Below are 20,410 nucleotides of genomic sequence, written 5' to 3'. Positions count from 1 at the left end.
TACTTGGAAGGCTGAGGCGGAAGGATCGCCAGAGCCCAGGAGGTCGAGGCTGCGGTGGCCGGGAGCGGCCACTGCACTCCAGTCTGGGTGACAGAGTGAGACTCCAACTAAAAAAAAAAAAAAAAAATTTAACCGGGTGTGTTCCTATAGTCCCAGCTACTCAGGAGGCTGAGGCAAGAGGATCCCTGAGCCCAGGAAGTCGAGGCCGCTGTGAACTATGATCTCACCACTGCACTGCAGCAACAGAGCAAAACTCTGTGTCTAAAAAAAATACATTTTTAAAAAATCAAGGTGGAAATTATCAAAGTGGTCCTTCCTCACAGAGGTGTACGGCTCCAATGTGTCAGCACCTCGTGGCCCTGGGTGTCATCTGGGGCATGTGTTCACTGTTATCGCCGACACGTGAAGGCCCTTGGGACGCTGCAGGGAGACCAAGAGCTGATGGTGGCGGGAGGGCTTACCTGGCAGGACAGGGCTCAGGTTCCAGAGAAGAAGGACTGCTCTCCCCGGAAGTGTTAGGGCAAGGCCTGCACCCCCATCTCACAGAGGGAGAGACTGAGACCCAGAGGCAATGTCCAAGCCAGCCATGTCACCAGCGGTAGAGAGTGTCCACGGCCCCATCCCGGCTCTGGGTCAGAGGAGGGAGGCCAGGGCCCAGGACCAGAGGCGGCAGGGCAGGGTGTGGCCCGTGGCTGTCAGTGACTGGTGGGGACTCTTCTGAGTGATGCGTGGCTCTCCAGTCGGCTGGGAGAAGTATCCATATCACTGCTCTGGGGGCCTGGGCGAGAAATGTTGGTGTGGCTCTGTCTGGATTTTTCACGGAAAACGTTTCCTTTATACATGTGCCACTTAACGTGGACACGGTACACCCCCAAAACGTCAGCTCTCTGGCACCTCAATCTTCTACTCCAAAACAGAAAAAAAAAATCTGCAATCCCCAGTTCCACTGCCATGCGCCTTCCCCAAATGGGGAAGAGGAGGAGGAGGGATGGCCGAGAAGTAATTTCGGGCTTGATAAAGCGCGACCGGGAACCCGGTGTGGTGGCTCATGCCTGTAATCCCAGCACTTTGGGAGGGCCAGGGTAGGAGGATCGCTTGAAGCCAGGAGTTTGAGACCAGCCTAGGCAACATGATGAGTCCTCATCTCTACCAAAAAAAAAAATCAAAAAATTAGCAGGGTGTGGATGCACACCTGTAGTCCCAGCTGCTCGGGAGGCCGAGGCAGGAGGATCTCCTGAGCCTAGGAGGTCGAGGCTGCAGTGAGCCATGACCGTGCTGCTGCACTCCAGCCTGGGTGGCAGAGTGAGACCCTGACTCAAAAATAAATAAATAAATAAATAAAAGCATGACCTGGAACGGTAAGGTTGGGCCTGGAAGGGACAGGGTTTCTTCACGGGAGGAGAAACTGACCCGAGTCTGAGTTTCTCTCCTGCAAGCCTCTCCCGTCATCGCTGCCTACCATGTCACGGGACAGGGGTGGCTCCTCCCTGGACCCTTCAGCGTGTGGCTGGCAGTCCCCTTTCCTGGCTGACTCGCAGCACAGCAGCAGCGAGGCTGGAACATTCCATGAGAGCCCCCTGGAGACCCGTGGGGAGAGCCCCAGGGAACCAGACATGGGGAAACTCGGGAAGCCCGTGAAGTGGCGGCAAGAGGTGGCCTCTTCTGGAAGCCTCCACATCCTGGGATTCAGGGAGAGAGAGGCAGCGGGGTGCTTCCCAGAACCTCAACTCTCTCCCCCGACACCCCCCCAAAGGCCTCTCTGCACAGAAGAGATTACACACAACTGGTCCCCAAAATCTTTCTGGGGCTTCCAACCCCCTTTTTGTTTTCTAGAGACAGGGTCTCGCTATGTTGCCCAGGCCGGTCTCGAACTCCTGGTCTCAAGCGATCCTCCCGCCTCAGCCTCCTAAGTCTGAGATTGCAGGCGCAAGCCACTGTTCCCAGCCCCAACCTCCTCCAGCCTCATGTCTCTCACTGTAAAACCCACTGGTGGATGGTGACAACCAAAGGCTGGTACACACCCAGCCACACTTTTTTTTTTGAGTCGGAGTCTCACTCCATCGCCCAGGCTGGGGTGCAGTGGCACACTCACGGCCACCCCAGTGTTGACCCGCTGGGCTCCGGCGATCCTTCCGCCTCAGCCTTCCAAGTAGCTGGAGCCACAGGCAGCGCACGCTGCCATGCCCATTTTGATTTACTGTATTTATTTTGATTTACTGTAGAGACGAGGTCTCACCAAGTTGCCCGGGCTGGTCTCCAACCTCCGGGCTCAGGCAATCCACTCACCTCGGCCTCCCAAAGTGCTGGGATGACAGGCTGAGCCACCGAGCCTCACTCTTCCGTTTGTTTTCTGGCGGAATCTACGTGCACGAGTGGGTCCGTGGTGTGGTGCGTTAGGCATTCAGCCCAGGACTGATGCTTAGGGAGGTTGTGGGCTTGAGGGACCCCACAGGACTCCGTGCCCCCGGCCCCTGGTCAGCCCTGGTGGGGTGATGGAGAGGGGGCCGCACTCCCCTGCCTGGCGGGGCTCTGTCCGGCCCCAGGTGGCTGGCCCTGAGAGCGGCCTCTCCCGCAGGGGAGGCCCAGCCCCCGCCTCTGCCCACCCATCCGTCACTATTAGCCTGACCTTGCCACGGTGACGGGCCTGTTTCCGTGAGCAGGGAACTGGGGCAGGCGGTGACAGTGCCTAAACACCTGACAAATCTTTCCAGCCTGCTTGTGCCAGTCATGTCAGGAGCTGCTTTCAGGATGTGTGAGCGGATTCCCTGTCTTCAGCCTACCCATCACCTCCTGGGACCCTCTCAGCTCGTGGTAGGGTCTTTCTCCCTGCCGGGTCCTCACCACACCATCTTTTCCAGATGTTATGTTTTGCTTTGTTTTGTTTTTTGAGTCGGGGTCTCACTCTGCCGCCCAGGCTGGAGTGCAGTGGCCCGCTCATGGCTCACTGCAGCCTCAACCTCCTGGGTTCAGGCAATCCTCCGGCCTCAGCCTCCTGAGTAGCTGGGACTACAGGTGTGTGCCACAATGCCCAGCAACCTTTTGAATTTTTTTGTCGAAGCCCTGCTCTGTTGCCCAGGCTGGTCTTGAACTCCTGGGCTCAAGTGATTCTCCCACCTCGGCCTCCCAAAGCTCTGGGATTACAGGCATGAGCCACCATACTCGGGCCCCAGGTATTTAAAAAAAACTTTTTAGAGATGGGATTTCACGGTGTTGCCTGGGCTGGCCTCAAACTTCTGGCCTCAAGCATCCTCCGGCCTCAGCCTCCCGAGTAGCTGGAACGACAGGTACACCCCACCTAGCCCGGCTAATTTGTCCAAGTTTTTGTTTAGAGCTCAGCTCAGACGCCTCCCTCCCAAAAGGCTGCCCCTGAGCACCCTGACTACAAAAGACCACAGTTCCTCCTTACCCCACTGCCCTATTTTTGTCAATAACTGACATGATTCGTTTGTTGCTCTGTGCGCCTGTCGTCTCCCCATCTAGAGTAGGAGCCCCCTGGGAACAAGCACGCCCCCGGGGACAGAAGAGAGCCTGACCCCTCATGGAGCCTGACAGGCACATGGAACAACAAGCAAATCATGTCAGATATTGACAAAAATAGGGCAGTGAGGTAAGAAGGAACTGTGGTCTTTTGTAGTCAGGGTGCTCAGGGGCAGCCTTTTGGGAGGGAGGCGTCTGAGCTGAGCTCTAAACAAAAACTTGGACAAATTAGCCGGGCTAGGTGGGGTGTACCTGTCGTTCCAGCTACTCGGGAGGCTGAGGCCGGAGGATGCTTGAGGCCAGAAGTTTGAGGCCACCAAGAGAGTGCCAGGATGACCAAGTTAGCCGCACAGCTGAGACTTGCCCTCAGTGTCCGGCCCCCTCCCCCCAGGTCCTTTCCAACACACCAGGCACGTATCAAAGCCAAGATTTGAACCCTAGACGCCAGCGTCCACCTACTCACCGCCAGGCCTGCCGTCTCCCCACGCACGGCCTCACGCTGCTTGGCCTGACTCCTCAAATGTCAGTCCTAGTGCCGTGCTGTTCCATAGGGCAGCCACCGACCTGGCGTGGCTACTTGCATGGACGTTCATCGGCATGCAATGAAATGTCAAATTCAGTCCCTCGGTCACCCTCGAATCCGCTTGAAGAGCCCAAGAGCCACCTGTGGCTGGTGGCCGCCATCCTGGGCAGAGCAGAACCCTCATGGCTGTTCTGTGTTCGGTCCATGTGTTTTGCTCAACGAAGGAATACGTGTCTGCCGATACTTTGCCTGGGAGCCCCCCGCTGGCCTCTGCTGGTGACGCCGTCCCCTTCTGTCACAGGGAAGGACGAGGGCAGCAGCGTGGAGGTGACATGGCCGGACGGCAAGATGGCGAGCCGGAACGTGGCCAGCGGGGAGATGAACTCGGTGCTGGAGATTCCCTACCCCCGGGATGAGGACACGCCCCAGGACCCAGCCCCACTGGAGGTGGGCAGAGGCCTCTGGGCCTTATTCCCAGAGAAGCCGGCACTACCCACAGCCCCGCAGACGCGGCCCCTAGAGGGACGGAGGTCTTCTTGGCAAAGCGAAGGCTCCATCGCGATCCCATTTGTAGGTTGCATGTCATTGGCACACCCACATCTCTCCTGCTCTTCACAGACACCCTAGTGCATCAGCAGGGTGAGGGTTTTTGCACCCATTTTGCAGAGGAGGAAACCCAAGGCCAAGAGCGGGGAACCCCCGAGGCTGCACAGCCAGTCGTGAACAGAGCGTGGAGCAACCCCGGCCTCCTGCCTCCCTCCTGGCTCTTTCTGAGTCTCTGGCAAGGCCGCCTGTGGCCCTAGGGTGGGGCCCGCACCCCCCACAGGACCTTTGAGGGCTCCTTGAATTGTGGGCCCATCTACGGTGTGTCCTTCCAGCTCTGATGGGTTCACTTGGTGACAAGTAACAGGAACCCCCTCATTTAGACTCACACAAAAGCGGGGGCTTACGAGGAGGTTCTGGGGCCACTCCCAAAACCCAAGGGGAGGCTCTGGACGGGCGGAAACCGTGACCCGTGGTAGCCTCACCTCAGAGCTCAAGGGCCTTTGTCACGGCTGCGATGGTGTTGGGAGGGGGACTGCCCCTCCCCAGTACTCTCCACCAGCCCTCCTTCGTGGGGGCGCCCGGGGGATATGCCCTGCCTTGTGTGTTATGTCTCAAGGACCCCGCCCGCCCCAGGCTGCTGTGTCTGAGACCCCCGTATGAACTCAGCAGAGCCTACCCAGCCTGTGTGGCCAGCCGCCGCCTCTCTGTCTCTGGGTTGATGAGTTCAGATTCTCTTTTTTTTTTGAGTCAGAGTCTCACTCTGTCACCCAGACTGGAGTGCAGTGGCCGCCCCCGGCCACCGCAGCCTCGTCCTGCTGGGCTCTGGCGATCCTTCTGCCTCAGCCTTCCGAGTAGCTGGAACTACAGGTGTGCGCTACCACGCCCAGCTGATTTTTTGATTTATTATAGAGATGAGGTTTCGCTGCCCAGGCGGGTCTCGAACCCGCAGGCTCAGGCCATCCACTCACCTCAGCCTCCCAAAGGTGCGGGATGACAGGCTGAGCCACCGAGCCCAGCCGGGTTCAGATTCCCGAAGGAAAGGCTGTGGTCCCTTCCTCCTGCTGGGATGTCCACCACTCTCTGTCCATGCCCGAGAGCTGGGACAGCCCATGGGGGTTCTCGGAACATGGGGTGTGGGCAGGACCTGGAAGCCTCTCCCAACCCAAGTTTTGCTCTGCCCTGCAACTCCAGTCCCGGTCTGGGACAAGGACACAGAGGGGACCGGCCCTCTCAGGTGTCCCAGCAGAGGCACCTGGCTCCAAGTGCAGGGAGCAGGGGTTGGGCTGCGTCCATCCGTGGCCTGCCCCCACCCAGATTTCGACTTTTGGTGCCAAGGGAGGGATCCTGCAAGGGAGGCCCCCCGCAGGCCTGGCGCTAAGAGCACCCCTCACGCTGGGGTCATGGGGACAGCGGCTCTGTGGCCGCAACGAGGAAAACCTGAAATAGGGCCCTCTCTCCCCCACCCTCCCTGCAGTGCGGCCAAGGATTCTCCCAGCAGGAAAGCGGCCACTGCACCGGTGAGTTGCCCGCAGGCGCCAGGGGATGGGGCACGTCAGCCTGGCCCATGGCTGGGTCCAGGCTGCAGACAAGGGGCGGAAAGGCGGGGAGGGGAAGGTGGTGTTTGTCCCCTGGACTCTGGGTGCCAAGACAACCGCCACATGACTCACTGAGGTGAGAGGGACATTCGTGACCCGCGGGCTGAATCACTGCAGTGCTTTCCTGCCGCGAATACAAACCACATCACCACCTGGACGCCGGGGCCTCTGTGGTCCGAGGAACGGCCCCATGGGGTGGCCGGCCAGCGGGGCAGGCAAGGGTGGGCACGGCCGGGGGCACTTGGGCAGAACAAGGCGTGGCGTGTGGTCACCCTGTGGAAGGAAGAGGGCAGCCGGTAGCAGATGGGGCGGATGGTGGCGCGGCTAGGATGGCAGCCCATGCGGGTCCAGGGGCTTTCTGCAAGTCCCCCGGGCCTGGAAGGGGAGGGCAGCCAGAAGGCTCAGTGTTCAGAAGACCTCGAACCCAGTACCTTCCATCCTGGGGTCACAGCTCCTCCCTCCTGAGCGCCCCCAGGCAAGCCATCCCCCAAGTCCACTTTCCAGCCACCCACCAGCCCGAGTTCGAGCCTTTGCCGCTGAGGCACAAGAGTCAATGAGACAGACACAGGCCTGGCACCCAGGGAGACATGGAAATAGTCCATGACCACACAGTGCCATCAAGGCCAGGACAGGGGCCACAGGAGCCTACTCCAGCCTAGGAGGGTCTTAGAAGGGGCCCCAGAGAAAGGGAGGTTCTCACTGTGACCTGAGGGATAAAGAGGCGTTGGACAAAACCGAGAGGGGAGACAGTGTCTGGGGGGGAGGGGGGCACGGCTCGCAGGTGAGGAGGGGGAGGGGCGGGGACTTAGAGGGACCCAAGGAGGAGATACTCCCCAACACTCTCCACGCCCTGGCCCCGCCCCAACAGACAGTGCAGGCACATGGAAATTCCAGAATCTTCTCTGCACACCAGAAGGACACTTTGAGACCACCAGTGCAGCCCCCTCTTGCTTGTCATCATCCAACAGGCACTTACGTGTTTCCTGCACCCCGAGCATCTTGCTGGGGGCTGGGGACACAGGCCAGGTGCCCCGCCGCCCAGGGACGCCCATTCTAGCGGAGGGAGACAGACCCCAAACACGGGACTGTGAGCCGGACAGGATGACTTATGGACCCTGTGCACAAGGTGCTCTTTGGAGGCTGTTCTAGACAGAGGGGCAGGGCCCCGGGAGGGTCTTAGCGCCAGACCTGAAGGGTGAGGGGGGCCCAGACCCAGAAGGAGCTGGGGAGAACTTTCCCTCCAGAGGGAGGGGTCGGAGCCAAGAACAGGAGGCAGGCCATGGGCTGGGGGCATCGAGGCCGGAAGGAGGCCAGCTTTCCCGGCAGCGCAGGACAGGAGGCAGGGCGGAGTCAAGGAGGGCCGAGAGGCTGCAGCTGGAGTCTGGGTTTTCGGTCCCAGGGCCCTTGAGGGATCAGCAGGAGAGTGGCACCATGCCATCCGTGGGTTTAAAAGATTGTTCTGGCCGCTGATTTGCAGAGGGGGCAGGAAGGACGGCGGTGGCTGGGAACGGGGCGGTGACAGAGGAGTGAGAGGTGACAGCCGAGTGGGGGGCCACGAGGGCAAAGGAACAGACTGCGAAGAAACTGCATACGGGGTAAGGAAGGGAGGCTGGGGTTCGCGCCGGTGTCCCCTTGAGCAGATGAGGGATGGTGAGGACGTTGACTGAGCTGGGAAAGACGGGAACAGAGGACGGAAGAGGTGTCAGGGCGGGGGACATCTGGAGTTCCGTTTCGGACACGTGACGCTTGAGGTGCCCGCTAGACACCCACATGGAACTGTCAGGTCAGACGTGTGTGTCGTTGGATTCCTGAGTCCAGAGCCCAGGGGACAGGCTGTGACCGGAGATGGGAAGCTTGGACTCATCCGGTGTGAAGAGATCGCTTAGAGAAACTGTAGGGGGTGGGAGAGAGGGCCCAGGACCCAGCCCGAGCGCCCCTCAACACGCCAAAGGTCAAATGCAGGAGGAGCCGGCCAACAACCCGGAGTAAGGAACCTGATGCTCAGAGAGGAGGGGACATTCCCAAGGCCACACGGGGGGTGGGCGGGCAGCGGCTGATGGCCCCCATGCCTTGCAGACACCAACGAGTGCATCCAGTTCCCCTTTGTGTGTCCGCGGGACAAGCCCGTGTGCGTCAACACCTACGGGAGCTACCGGTGTCGGACCAACAAGAAGTGCAGCCGCGGCTTCGAGCCCAACGAGGACGGCACGGCCTGCGTGGGTGAGTGGGGTCCCCGCGTGGCCGGGAGCACAGGGAAGGGGGAGCTCTGGGCAGGCCCCGGGTCCAGGCCCCCCACCCTGCCTTCTCCCGGCTGGAGAAGGTCTCCTTAGACGCACGTTGGGTCTCCAGGGAAGACCGGGACACAAGCTGGGAGAAGCCCCCCCATCGCCACCATCACCTGAAGGGCCCCCGGGGTCCTGCCTCCTACATGTCCTAAAACAAATCTCCCTGCCTTGACGCCAGCCCATCCTTTCCTCCTGGGATGTAAGCTAGCTCCTAGAGTCATCGTTGGCTGCGTTTCTGAACTGGTCATTATCTTCTTCCTCCCAAACTCCTTCCTCCCCCTCACCCCGCCCCTTCTCTCTTCCCCGTCCTGTCTCCCCGCCCCTCCTCCTGCAGCGCAAGTGGCCTTTTTAGGTGGGTATTCTTCAGCCGCCTTTGCGATCTCTGAGCCTCTCTCTCGGGCTTCCTATCTCTCTCTAGGCCTTGGACTTTGCCTTCAGTTATATGCACTTTAAATCCCATCAATAAAGGAAAACAAAACAAAACAAAGCTCCCAACCTTTGTGGAAAACTAAATCTCTCTCCCGCTGCCCGTCTCTCTCGCCATGCCCAGTAGACTCTGCTGCAGGCGCCCTCTGAATGGACAGCTGGGGGTGGCCATCTTTGGAAAGGGAGGTTTGGGGGCTACTGATGCGGCCCTAGTTGTTTGCAAAGCCTTTCTTGGCATGTTTTCTGAGAAAAGAGAAAAGGAAAGTCTCCCCAGGACCCCGTCCAGCCTCCCTCACTCCTTCGGAAGCATCAAGATAGCCTCGTAGCCCCTAATGTCTCATGAGCTGTTTATTTTACCCTTAACAAAGATGGCTCCAGGTGGTTGCTTGCCGGTTGATTCAATAATGTATCCTTGCCTGCTGGTTTGGCCTGTGCTGTTTCTGCTGTGTGCACTCTGGCTTCCTGTGCTAGAGAAAGACTTCTTGGGGTTGCTGGTGATGAGGGGAGGGGAGAGGGTCGCTCCTTGGGATTCTTGATAAAAAAAGAAATGTCAAAAGTCTGAACTCACTAAGTCTTCCAGTCTCTTTTCTGGAGAAGTTCTGCCAGTAAACTCTCTGCTAGATATTAGCACCTAGCTGGTGGGGGGAAGAAAATGTCTGGGCCTAGTAGGTCCTGGTTGGAATGCTCAACTGGCAGCCCCTCCACCTTGGAGTGCTTGGGAAGCAGGTCGTGATACGGGGCACGGATATCACCCCCGGGCACGAGCTGTGGCTTGGGTGTGTGCAACGGTGTTCCCGCTTGGGGGGACCAGGGTTTGGCCCGGGGGAGGGGTGTGGGATGAGGAAGGGGCAGACATGGAGAGGGTACACCGGGCCTTTTGCCTGGGGGAGGTCACGTCTCCACTCCGGGTCTCAGTTTCCTGAATATAAACAAGGGGCTTGGACTGGTGGGTCTCTAAGGGCACCTGCCTCTCTGAGACCCCTCAGTGTGTGGTTGGACACAGGCATGGAGAGTCTCGGGTTACTCCAGTTCTGGAAAGAACCTTGTTACTTGGTCTCCACGACACGCTTGCAAAAACGGAAGTCTCTGCCACCAGAGCACCCTTTGGGGGTGATGTAGCGCCACGGAATACATTCCTGACCAGCCTCGGTGGTGAAGCTTGTTATAAAACACAGATCTATTCTTCATGGGGGAAAAAAGTCGCTGCGAGATATAATAAAATCACACTTAAGAATGCAGCAAGCCCTTTAAAAACATATTTAGCAAAAGAACTACCATTTTCTGATAACATAATAATACCCCCAATAAATCACAAAGTATGACTTCCTTGTAGCCAGCGCCATTTCGACGCTCAGAACAGGAGCTTAAATGAAAAGTTTTAAAATGAAAACAGCTACCATTTCCTTAAAAATCACTCCACTTCGGGAAAGCCCACCCCTGCGTAATTGACGTCTGAAAGGGCTCCGGAGAGGAGGCTGAGAGAGATGGAGGGGTCACGCTGCCCAAGGTCACAGAGCCAGCCGGTCCCCAGGTCAGGGCCAGAGCCCTTCTCACCACACCCTCTTGTCAGGGGGTGTCAGGCAGCTCTTCCCAGCTGTTCGGGAAGCAGCCTCTGCCTTTCTTAAGGGGAACAAGTGGATCTAGGATAGTGAGATAAGCAAACCCCAAAGCCCTCAGAGGCATGGCTCTGAGAGCAGTAAAATGACAAGATAACGGTGCCCGTTGGTTGGCCACGCACAGCAGCACAAGGAAGGAGGGACGGGACCACCAGGACACAGCCCGCAAGGACATCGGGAGGTGCAGGGTGACAGCAGACTTCAGGGGATGCCTCACAGACAATACCGTGCGTCCTGCACTTGGAGACTTCTATTACAGGGCGTCCCATTACCCCGCTTGGTGGGCGGGGTCAGGTGAGGTACTAAGAGGAGTTCTAACTGCCCCCAACAGTTAAGAGCACAACTACAGCATTTGGACTCCAGGGTAAAGAGGTTTCTGTTTGTTTCATTCAGTCATTCAACAAATATTTGTTAAGCACCTACTATGTGTCAAGCACTGAGCTAGGCTCTGGGCATACAGGGGCAAGTGAAGGTAATATTGGTTGAGTGCCTACTGTGTGTCAGGCACTGAGCTAGGCTCTGAGTATATAGGAGTAAGTGAAGGTAATATTGGTTGAGTGCCAACTGTGTGCCAGGCCGTGGGCATACAATGGTAAGTGAAGGTAATATTGGTTGAGCGCCTACTGTGTGCCAGGCACTGAGGTAGACTCTGGAAATACAGGGATAAGTGAAAGTAATATTGGTTGAACACCTACTGTGTGCCAGGCCCTGGGCATACAGTGGTAAGTGAAGGTAATATTGGTTGAGTACCTACTGTGGGCCCAGCACTGAGCTAGGCCCTGGGCATACAGGATAAGTGAGGGCAATATTAGTTGAACACCTACTGTGTGCCAGGCACTGAGCTAGGCTCTGGGCATCCAGTGAAGGTAACATGGTTGCCACCCCTACACTACCGTCCCTCCAGCCAGTGGAAGAGCCAAATGCCTGGGATGGAAGTGGAACTGAGAGTCTTTCTAAAAAGCCTTGCTGAATTATTGGGTGGCTGTACCAGATAGCAAGCTCTCTGCATTCATTCTCCATTCATATATTAATTCAGCAAGCATTTATCAAGACTCTCCTGTTTCACAAGCACTAGGTCCCTCCCATGAGGAATGTGACAGGGTCCCTCCCATGAGGAGGTCAAGTCCCCTGCTCGCCAAGATGCCTGTGCTGAAAGAAATAAACGGATACAGAGGACAAGTGGGTACGGAGCCAACGCAACATGGCCCGGCCCCCACAGGCCCTCCCATCGGCCGGGAGGCCCGGCTTTCTGAGCAGGTGCTCAAATTCAGTGCCTCTGCTGTTCTGCACTAGACCAGCCACAGGTGTGCAGGTGCAGAGCCCCCCCCCCCAAGCTGGCCAGATCAGCATTCCAAACCCCCTTCCTTCTGTGCCTCTTTCTCTGAGAACCAGGGAGACCCGAACCCTAACCTTCCCCTCCTGAGCACAGACAAATCTGCATTTTCTCTGTCCCCTGCCCCCATCCGGCTCCTGACGTCTTTGTTGGCTTATCTGGACTTGAATCTGTAGCTGTTTTTAGGATCAGGCACCTAATGAAATGGGCCTGGGAGGGATTGTGCATGGGTTGGCCGGGACCCCATCAGAACGGGCAGCCGCAACTCACTCTGGCTGGGCAGGAAGGCAAGCCTGTGTTCCAGAACTTCTCATTTGTCCAGAAGAGCCAAATAATAATAATAATAATAATAATACCATTTTGTATTCTGTCCAAGAATACACCCTCTGCATAAGAATGCCCCACTTAAAATGGCAATGATAGCTTACATGCGGTGGGCTCAGCGTGTCGGGTCGGATCTAAACTCTTCACAAGAATCAGCTCGTTTAATCCTCACAAGAATCCCAAGAGGAAATTGCTGTCGTCACCCCCAGTTTTTAGATAAGCTAAGTGGCTTGTCTGGGGCCCAACAGCTGGAACAGACAAAGGCAGCGGGGGGACTCCGGGCGTCTGGCTTCCAGTCTCACTCCCCGCTCCCACCCCAGCCTTTGGTCTGGGTGGGTTAGCTGGTGTGTGCACAAGCCATGGTCTCCCGTGCTGCCCAGGGTCAAAGGCCGTCCTGCCCTGGTCGTTCAAGCCTGCAGGAAGAGGGCGGTGCATCTCCACGGTGGCCAGCCCTGCTCTGGGAAGGTGCCATTCTGAGGGCCAGGAGTTTGGTCATGTGTCACTCTGGCTGCTATGGCCCCCTCCCAGGGTCTGGGCATCGCACCCAGACCAGCCCGCCAGACCTCAGCCTGGGCAGGGGCTCCGTTCCAGCTTCCAAGAGCCCCATGAGACGGGGGACAGGACGCTTTGCTTTCACAGAGAGCCAGCCGAGTTTTTCCAGCAGATTCCAGACCGATACCCTCATCCAGACTCCCAGCCCTGGAGGCAAGCTGGGTCCCTCCTCCACTTCCCAGGGCCCCCACCTTCTATGTGGCCAGAACCCCAGCCACCGGGGGCCTGGGCCCTGCCGGGGCTGATGTCATGTCTCCATAGCAACATCCTGGAAGGATGCCAGGAGAGCACATGCTGGTCAACAGCACAGATGATGCACCGCTTGTCCTCTTAAGAGACCACTGTTGATGGGGAAGGGGCCCCAAGCTCAAGGCCATCGGAGGGGGAATGAGGAACGAGAAGGGAAGAAAACCTCCTCTGGGAGAGGCGTCACCCCGTCTGGGACGCCTGACCTGCGGGGTGCCGAGAGCTTCACACACGTGCCTCCGTGAGGCCTCACGCCACATCTGTCCTACAAAATGAATGCTGTTAGCCTCGTTCATTACCAGAGAAACCGAGGCCTGGGAACAGTCGGTTACACACGCTCGCACAGCTAGCCGAAGTGACAAAAGCTGAAACTCGGCCCCCACGGCTGGGTTCTCAGGCCTTAGGCTGTGCAATCTCCAGGTAACTGACACCCAGGAAAGCTGCTTAACCCGCTGTCCACTCAACCTCCATGGATCAGACACCCACTGTGTGCCAGGCGCTGTTCTGGTGCCCGGGGACACACATCTGGGAGCAATCCTGGCCAAGATTCCTGTTCTAGCAGCATGCGGCAGCCGCTAAGGAATAGATGGGATTCACGAGGTCCGTAGCATGTGCTAGAAGACGGAACGTGCGTGGGGGCTGGGAGAAGGACAGCCTTGGGCAGCTTGGGAGTGCCAGGACGGAGGTGGAATGCCATTTCAAGCAGGGTGGGTCGGGATGGGCCTCCTTGAGAAAGAGGCGCTCCAGCAAAGGCTTAACGACGGGGGGAGGGTGTCCTTGAACCTCAGTTTTCTCATCTGTAAAATGGGGGTAATACCTCCCAGAGTTACTGCATTCAACGTGACGTGGTGCCTGGCCCAGAGCAAGCCCCTAGTAAATCAGAGATGTTATTATGACTAAGTTCGGGGTGGAGCCCTAGACCTATTCACCACCAAGGTGCCTGTGCTCCCCGGCACGCCCGATATCGCCCGGGACACCTGGCAGTCTGCAAGGGAGAGATCGGAGAGCAGAGCCGCCTCCCAGGGAGCTGGCAGATGAACAGGAAAGAGACAGCGAGACCGAACGTGGCCATAAGGGGGCAGAGCCGCCCTTCTGAGCCCAGGCGGTGCTGCGTCTGCTGAGGTCTCGTGCAGGGCCAACCCAGAGAGCGCAGCGGGACAGGCGATCGGCCGGGCGACACAGCAGAGGCCACCGGGCTCTATAGCCGGCCTGGAGGTACGGCCCTCACCCGTCACGAAATCCTAGAGCGGTGAACCCAGAAGCCCCTGCCAAGTCCTGCCCCATCCTTTTCGGATGTGGAAACCGAGGCCCCAGAGGGAGCCGGGACTTCCCCCGACGACCATGGCCTTTGAAGTGGGACTCTCCCTTCCTCTCGGGGCCTCCTCCCTGCCCACGTGGCCAGCTGCTCCTGAGAAGAGCTCAGCTCCAGGCCGTCCCCAGCCCCCTTCTCCAGAAAGCGCCAAGGGTGTGAGCAAGCTCAGGAGGAAGGGGCAGTGCTGTTCTTCCCGTATTGCTGATGTGGAAACTGAGGCAGGGTGCGTGCCCACCAAGGAACGGAAGAACCACGCAGGCCTTGAGCACAGCCGGGGTGAAAGATCCAATCCCCAGTGCAGAGAAGGGCCTGAGAGGAGGGACAGGATCCGGACATGGAGGATATGGGCAGGGGCGGAAGATCTGGGTCACCCCTTCCCAGAAAGTCCCGCCCCGAACCCCATGCCCTGCCAGCCTGCCAGAAGGCAAGCCTTCTGGGGCCAGAATAATTTCCCGAGAGGCAGGTCTTTGTCCTTCCTCGTGGCCAGAAGCAGGGCAGCCAAGAAGGACCTTATCCCCCAAGATCATTGAATGTACCCCCAAATCTAAGGGCTGACTGGCCTCCTCCACCCCAGACCCAGAGAAGGAGAGAGGCACACCTACGTTCCCACCTGCTGTGGGGACTGGGAGAGGGATCTGTTTGGACCAAAGAAGGGGTGAACCAAATGTGCGCCCTCTCTGAGTCCAGGCCCCCAGAATCAAGCCTCACAGTCCTCGATGGCAGATGCAGAATACAGGGAGAAAAAGAAGCCTGGGCTGTCCCGGGGCGCTCAGTCTCAGTGCTTTGTCCATGGCAGACGGTGTCGCGTGTGCCAAAATGTCCCGTCCTTTTATTCTTTTTTTTTTTTTTTGAATTGGAGTCTCATTCTGTCGCCCAGGCTGGAGTGCCGTGGCATGCTCACAGCCACCCCAGCGTCCACCTGCTGGACTCCAGTGATCCTTCCACCACAGCCTTCCAAGTAGCCGGAACTACAGGCACGCACTACCCCACCCGGCTGATTTTTGATTGATTGTAGAGACGAGGTCTCACCAAGTTGCCCAGGCTGGTCTCGAACCCGTGGGCTTGGGCAATCCACTTGCCTCGGCCTCCCAAAGTGCTGGGATGACAGGCTGAGCCACTGAGCCCAGCCTCCGTCCTTTCTCAGAGCTGAGCAAAATCCCCCTGGCCCTCCCTTCTTCCCTCCCTCCATCTATCCCCAACATGCTCTCCTCACCCCGAGACGCTGCCATCAGACAGGTGTAAGCCCCAGCGCTCTGCCCACGCACTCTGAAGTGACCTTGAGCGCGTCCTTTCTCTCTGAGCCTCCGTTTCTTCATCCACACCACGGAGGCCGAGATCAGATCCTCGTAGAGTGGCTGTGAGGCTTCACCGAGTTGCGTGCAGGGCCTGGACTGATGAAATGCAGGTATCGTCCCCAAAGCAGGCCGGGCCCTTTAACTGGCCAGTTCCCTTCCGGCGACATGGGTTTACAGCGATCCATAAGTCATTAGCAAGGGCTATATCAGGCCTGAACGAATCCTTCCCAGCAAGACACACCCATCACTCAGAGTCATAAATGCACAGTCCATTTAAGAACCAGGTTAACACGGCATCTTTCCTTTGAAGCGCTCTGGGCCTAAATTTAGGTCTGCCCAGGGGAGCCCAGGGCCCATCGGTGCCCGTCCGTTCGCCTGTCTCTCCGGGGCCCGCGTGCGTCTGTCTCAAGGCAGGTGGCTGTCGGTGCTCTCTGATCCATCCGTCCTCTCCAGCACCATCTTCTCTGTGTCCATCCGCTTAGCCAGCCAGCCATCACCCACAGTTGCTCACCTGCGAGGCTCAGACTTCCCAGGCAAACTGCTCAGCCCAGCAGAATTTCCCCAAATATCGCCCTCAAGGAGCACCGGGCAGGGGCTGATGGGGTGTGTGGGGTAGGGGTGCACCTTCCTCTCCACCTCTGCTGGGACGGCAGGCGGTTTTGAGCTGGGGCAACATTCCCAGAAGAAGGGATGGCCCGGGGTCACCGCTTCCTGCTTTCAAATGAATTCTAAGGTGACCACTTGCAGGTGGACTCTGTCATTCGGTGACCACTGCCTGTCTGCAGCGGCCTGAGCTCCGAGCTGCTTCTCAGTGGCACAGGGTCCCAGGGGCCTGCGTTCGTCTGTGCAGTCTCCCTCTCTCTGCCAGCCCTCCCCGCCAGGAAATGAGTAAGACAGGGCCCCCACCCTCCAGGCATGTACCGATTAACGGGGGCAGTGGGGGGAGGACCGTCACCATCCTCGAGGTCTTGTAAGCTGCCTGTGACATGTCCCCCCTCCTCAGGCCCCTCTCGGCACTGCTCTCAGGTGGTGGCTGGTCCCCAATCACTTTTCCATTACAGAAATCGATAACTTGAATTACTCCAAAATAACCAGCACCTTCGTGCCCCAGTCAAGCTAATTCTTCTGGGTCTGCGTGTGCCCATGTGCGCCTCTCCGGGTCTGGAATCTGTCTTTAGGAGTCAATCCAGGTAGAGTGGAGTCTCTCAGCTGACCAGCAGAGAGAGGGCAGGAATTGGAGCCGGAGACCCAGGTTCAAGTCTCCACTCAGACACTTCCCAGCCGCGGGCCCTTGTCGGGCTACCCAACCAGGCGGAATGTCAGTTTTCTCATCTGTAAAATAAGATTTCCAATAGAACCACCCACCCGAGAGTTAGAGAGCTAAATGGAATAATAATGTATATGAATGTTCCCGGCATTCATTAGGGAATCGGTGAACCCTTGGAAAAATATCTGTTTATTCCACGCAAGACTCTGAGACCTGCTATCAATCTTTATCACGAGGCTGTTGTACAGCGGGGTCCCAGTGTCACTTCTGCAGTCACGATGACATCTCACGTTGGAGAAACAAGTGACCGTGGACAGACACGTGCGTGCTCACGATGACAAAGCTGAGACTCAGGAAAGTTAAGCAAACACCAGGGGCTCGGCTTGGACAGCCCACTCACCCCTTCACCCCTCCCCACCTCTCCCGTCATCCCTGACTCAAAACCCAATGCTGCCCGCTAAGACCTGCGGCCTGGCAGCTGCTGGAATGACAGGCCCTCTGGGTGGCCTCTTGGAGGGAATGTGAGCTCAGCGCAGGCCCTCGGCACTACCTGAAAATACATCCTCGTAGAGGTCACCAGCAGAGGCCACGTGGGACCCCAAGGGCTGGCTCTGAATGGAAGGAGGGAAACTGACGCTCCCCGCGCGCTGATTTTATGTCAAACACATCCACAGCCGGCTTCTCACTGCCTCCTCCAAACCAATTGTTCTTGACCTTTGGGTGGGGGCATCGCATGCCCCTTTGAGAATCTGCTGAGAGCTGTGGACACTCTCCCCAGATGAAGAAACACATTAGGGACACAAAATCAGGGAGGTCAAGGTGAAGAACACCTGGTGTGAACCTGGGCTGTCATAAGATTTTTTTTAGGCACCAGGGACCCCACCCACATCATGGCAGACGTTTTCCTATACACACACAACCCCACAGTAGATATGATATACAAGGGGACGCCCAGAAATCCCAGAATTATCTTTGTGGAGGGTGGGCCCCTTGGAGTACAGGCCTCCCCCACTAGGTAAGTGTTCTGGGAACCCATCGGCATCAGTTACCAGCTTGGCGTTGTTGGGAGAGGCTGCAGTGCAGAAGAAATGTCCCCAGTTCCAGCAAACAGGTGACTGGTTCTTCCACCATGATAACCCACCTGCCCACACTGCTGAGTGTTCGACAGTTTTTGACCAAAAATGACATGCCCTCCGTGCCCCACCCCCCTATTCGCCCAATCTCCCCCTCAAACGACTTTTTGTTTCCCTGGATGAAAAAAAGGCTTCAAAGGGAAATGCTTGACCAATGGGGAAGAGGTGAAACAAACAAACAAAAAAAAGCAGAAACACGAAAAGGCAAAAATTGACAAGTTCAAAACCTGTTTGGAGCAGTGGAAAAAGTGTCTCGATAGGTGTGTTGCATCCAACGGAGAGGACTTTGAAGGTGACTGAAGCTTAAACATTAAGCTTAAACACACAATTTTTTATAAATAAATTCGGGTTTTTGGGGGTCCCCCCTTGTGTATGTACACACACACATAAAATTGCAGTCAGTTGTCTGTTTGACACAATGTGCTCCATTTGGAGGTAGTTAATAAAACATTAATTTCAATTTTGTACCTTCTTTTTTTTTAAGTCGGGGTCTCACTGTCACCCAGGCTGGAGGGCAGTGGCACAATCATGGCTCACCACAGCCTCAACTTCCTGGGCTCAGGTGGTCCTCCCGTCTCAGCCTCCCAAGTAACTGAGATTCCAGGCCGTGCATGCCTGGCTAATTTTTTTTTATTTTTTATTTTTGTACAGACGAGGTCTTACTATGTTGCCCAGGCTGGTCTCAAACTCCTGAGCTTAAGCAATCCTCCTGCCTCGGCCACCCAAAGTGCTGGTATGACAAGCATGAGCCACCACGCCCGGGCTTCAATTTTGTACTTTCTTTTTTTCTGTCTTGGAGCCAGTGTACTTTTTTAGTGAATTTTACTGACACGCATCACAAGTCCAGAGAGATACACAGATCGTAAGTGCATGCTTCCATGAATTCTCATTTAGCGAGCACCCTGTGTTCTCTGGTCAGGAAACAGAATGTCCTGGGCTCCTCCAAGCCTCACCTCAGATTCCTTCCGTTCACCACCCACCACCCAACGTTATCATGACCCCGACTTCCAACACCAAGATCAGCTAGCTTTGCTGTCTTTGAGTTCGTTCATACTCATTTTGTAACTCATACTGTCTTTGAGTTACAGTTTATGCTCGTTTTGTGTCTAAAACACCTTCACGGACTTTTAATTTAGGTCTCAGACATTTTCAGAGGCCCAGGAGAGGCTCACAGGCCGTAGTGCAGCCGAGACCAGGGCCCTCAAGCTTGCCTTCACAGGAGAATCACTGAGGGAGGGGGGCTTTTTAAAATCCTGGGGACAGGACCAGGCATTGGTGGCTTTTCATGCTCCATGTGACACCAAGCAGCCAAGGTCGAACGCCTGGGGTCTAAACGATTCTGTGAAGTATGGGTGCGTCTGTTCCACAGCTGGGGAAACTGAGGCTCCAGGAGTCTCCACCATGTGCTAATGTCATGAAGCCAAAGCTCAGATCCAGGTCTGACGGGAGTGGAGTTTGCCTTGCCTGATCTCTGGGCGAACAGTAAAACCAGAACCAGGTGGGGAGCCCTCCCATCCAGGGCCCCCTCTCTGGGGGTCCTTCCGGAGGCGGGAGAAGCCGGTGGATTTCCCAGGCTAGTGTACCCAGAGGCAGCCCGGAACTGCCCGTGGGGAGAGTCCCTGGACCCACCTTTGTCCTGCCCAGAAAACTCCTTGCAGCTGCCATTGGCTGCCAGTGTGAGGGTCTTGGGGAGAATGTCACAAGGGCCTTTGATTCCTGGGTGCAGTGCACGATTCCGCCACTCAGGGGCACACACACCCTGCCCAGGCGGCAGCAAGCCGGTGGCAGAGGGGCGCGGCCTGGGGTTTGCTCTAACCTTCCCCGGGGTCGCATGCCCCCAGGATTCTTCTGGACGCTGTGGATCCTCTGGGCGGCTGGCCCCTCGGGCGGAGTCTGGGGGACAGCCTGGCTGAGGCAGGCACAGGGTCCCTCCGCTCCCCGGGGCTTGATGGAGCCTGTCCCTCCCCGGGGATGCAGGGACACGGCTGCCACCAGCCCTGGCGGTGAGGAGGCCACTTCCCCATCCCTGGCCCGGCAGGGAGAAGCCGCACCTCGCCCGGCCCGCAGGGAGTCGGGTCCACGCCGCCCTTCGCCGGGCTGCCCCTATGAGTCCCACGTGTCCACGAACACAGCCCGCCACACCCCACGATGCCCGGGAGAGGAGGTACCTCGCGACTCAGAGCCTGGGCACAGCTCCGAGTTCTTCCCAGGAGGCGGCCGGATTCTAGCTCTAGATGGCTGAGCACCTTCTGGGGGGTGGCGGGGCCACTTCTTCCCGCAGTCCGAGTGAGAGTGCCTGGATCGAGGCCAAGCTCTGCCACTTCCTGTGTCACTTTGGGTGAGCTGCTTAACTCCTTCGAGCCTCAGTTCCTCATCTGTGAAATGGGAATGACGCCGGGCTCGGTGGCTCAGCCTGTAATCCCGCGCCTTTGGGAGGCTGAGGTGAGTGGAATGCCTGAGCCTGTGGGTTCAAGACCCGC

The 20,410-nt window shown here is 57.4% G+C and overlaps 1 protein-coding gene across 1 annotated transcript in view; it reads left to right on the top strand.

Annotated features, from left to right (window-relative positions):
• The window catches only part of CRTAC1 (cartilage acidic protein 1), a 144,704-nt gene extending 135,783 nt beyond the window's left edge, over positions 1 to 8,921 (top strand). Inside the window, exons 11-14 of the mRNA XM_008065633.2 lie at positions 4,302 to 4,447; positions 6,021 to 6,063; positions 8,218 to 8,361; positions 8,761 to 8,921. Coding sequence (XP_008063824.1) covers positions 4,302 to 4,447; positions 6,021 to 6,063; positions 8,218 to 8,361; positions 8,761 to 8,879 — 452 coding nt within the window. The 3' untranslated portion in view covers positions 8,880 to 8,921. The remainder of the gene's footprint in view (positions 1 to 4,301; positions 4,448 to 6,020; positions 6,064 to 8,217; positions 8,362 to 8,760) is intronic.
• Positions 8,922 to 20,410: the final 11,489 nt, after the last annotated feature.

The sequence above is a fragment of the Carlito syrichta genome, unplaced genomic scaffold, assembly GCF_000164805.1.
Source record: "Carlito syrichta isolate Samal-C Ts95f unplaced genomic scaffold, Tarsius_syrichta-2.0.1 Scaffold308692, whole genome shotgun sequence".
Taxonomy (NCBI): Eukaryota; Metazoa; Chordata; class Mammalia; order Primates; family Tarsiidae; genus Carlito; species Carlito syrichta.
Note: the sequence above shows the minus strand (reverse complement) of the source record. Positions and strands in the feature narration are given on the sequence as shown.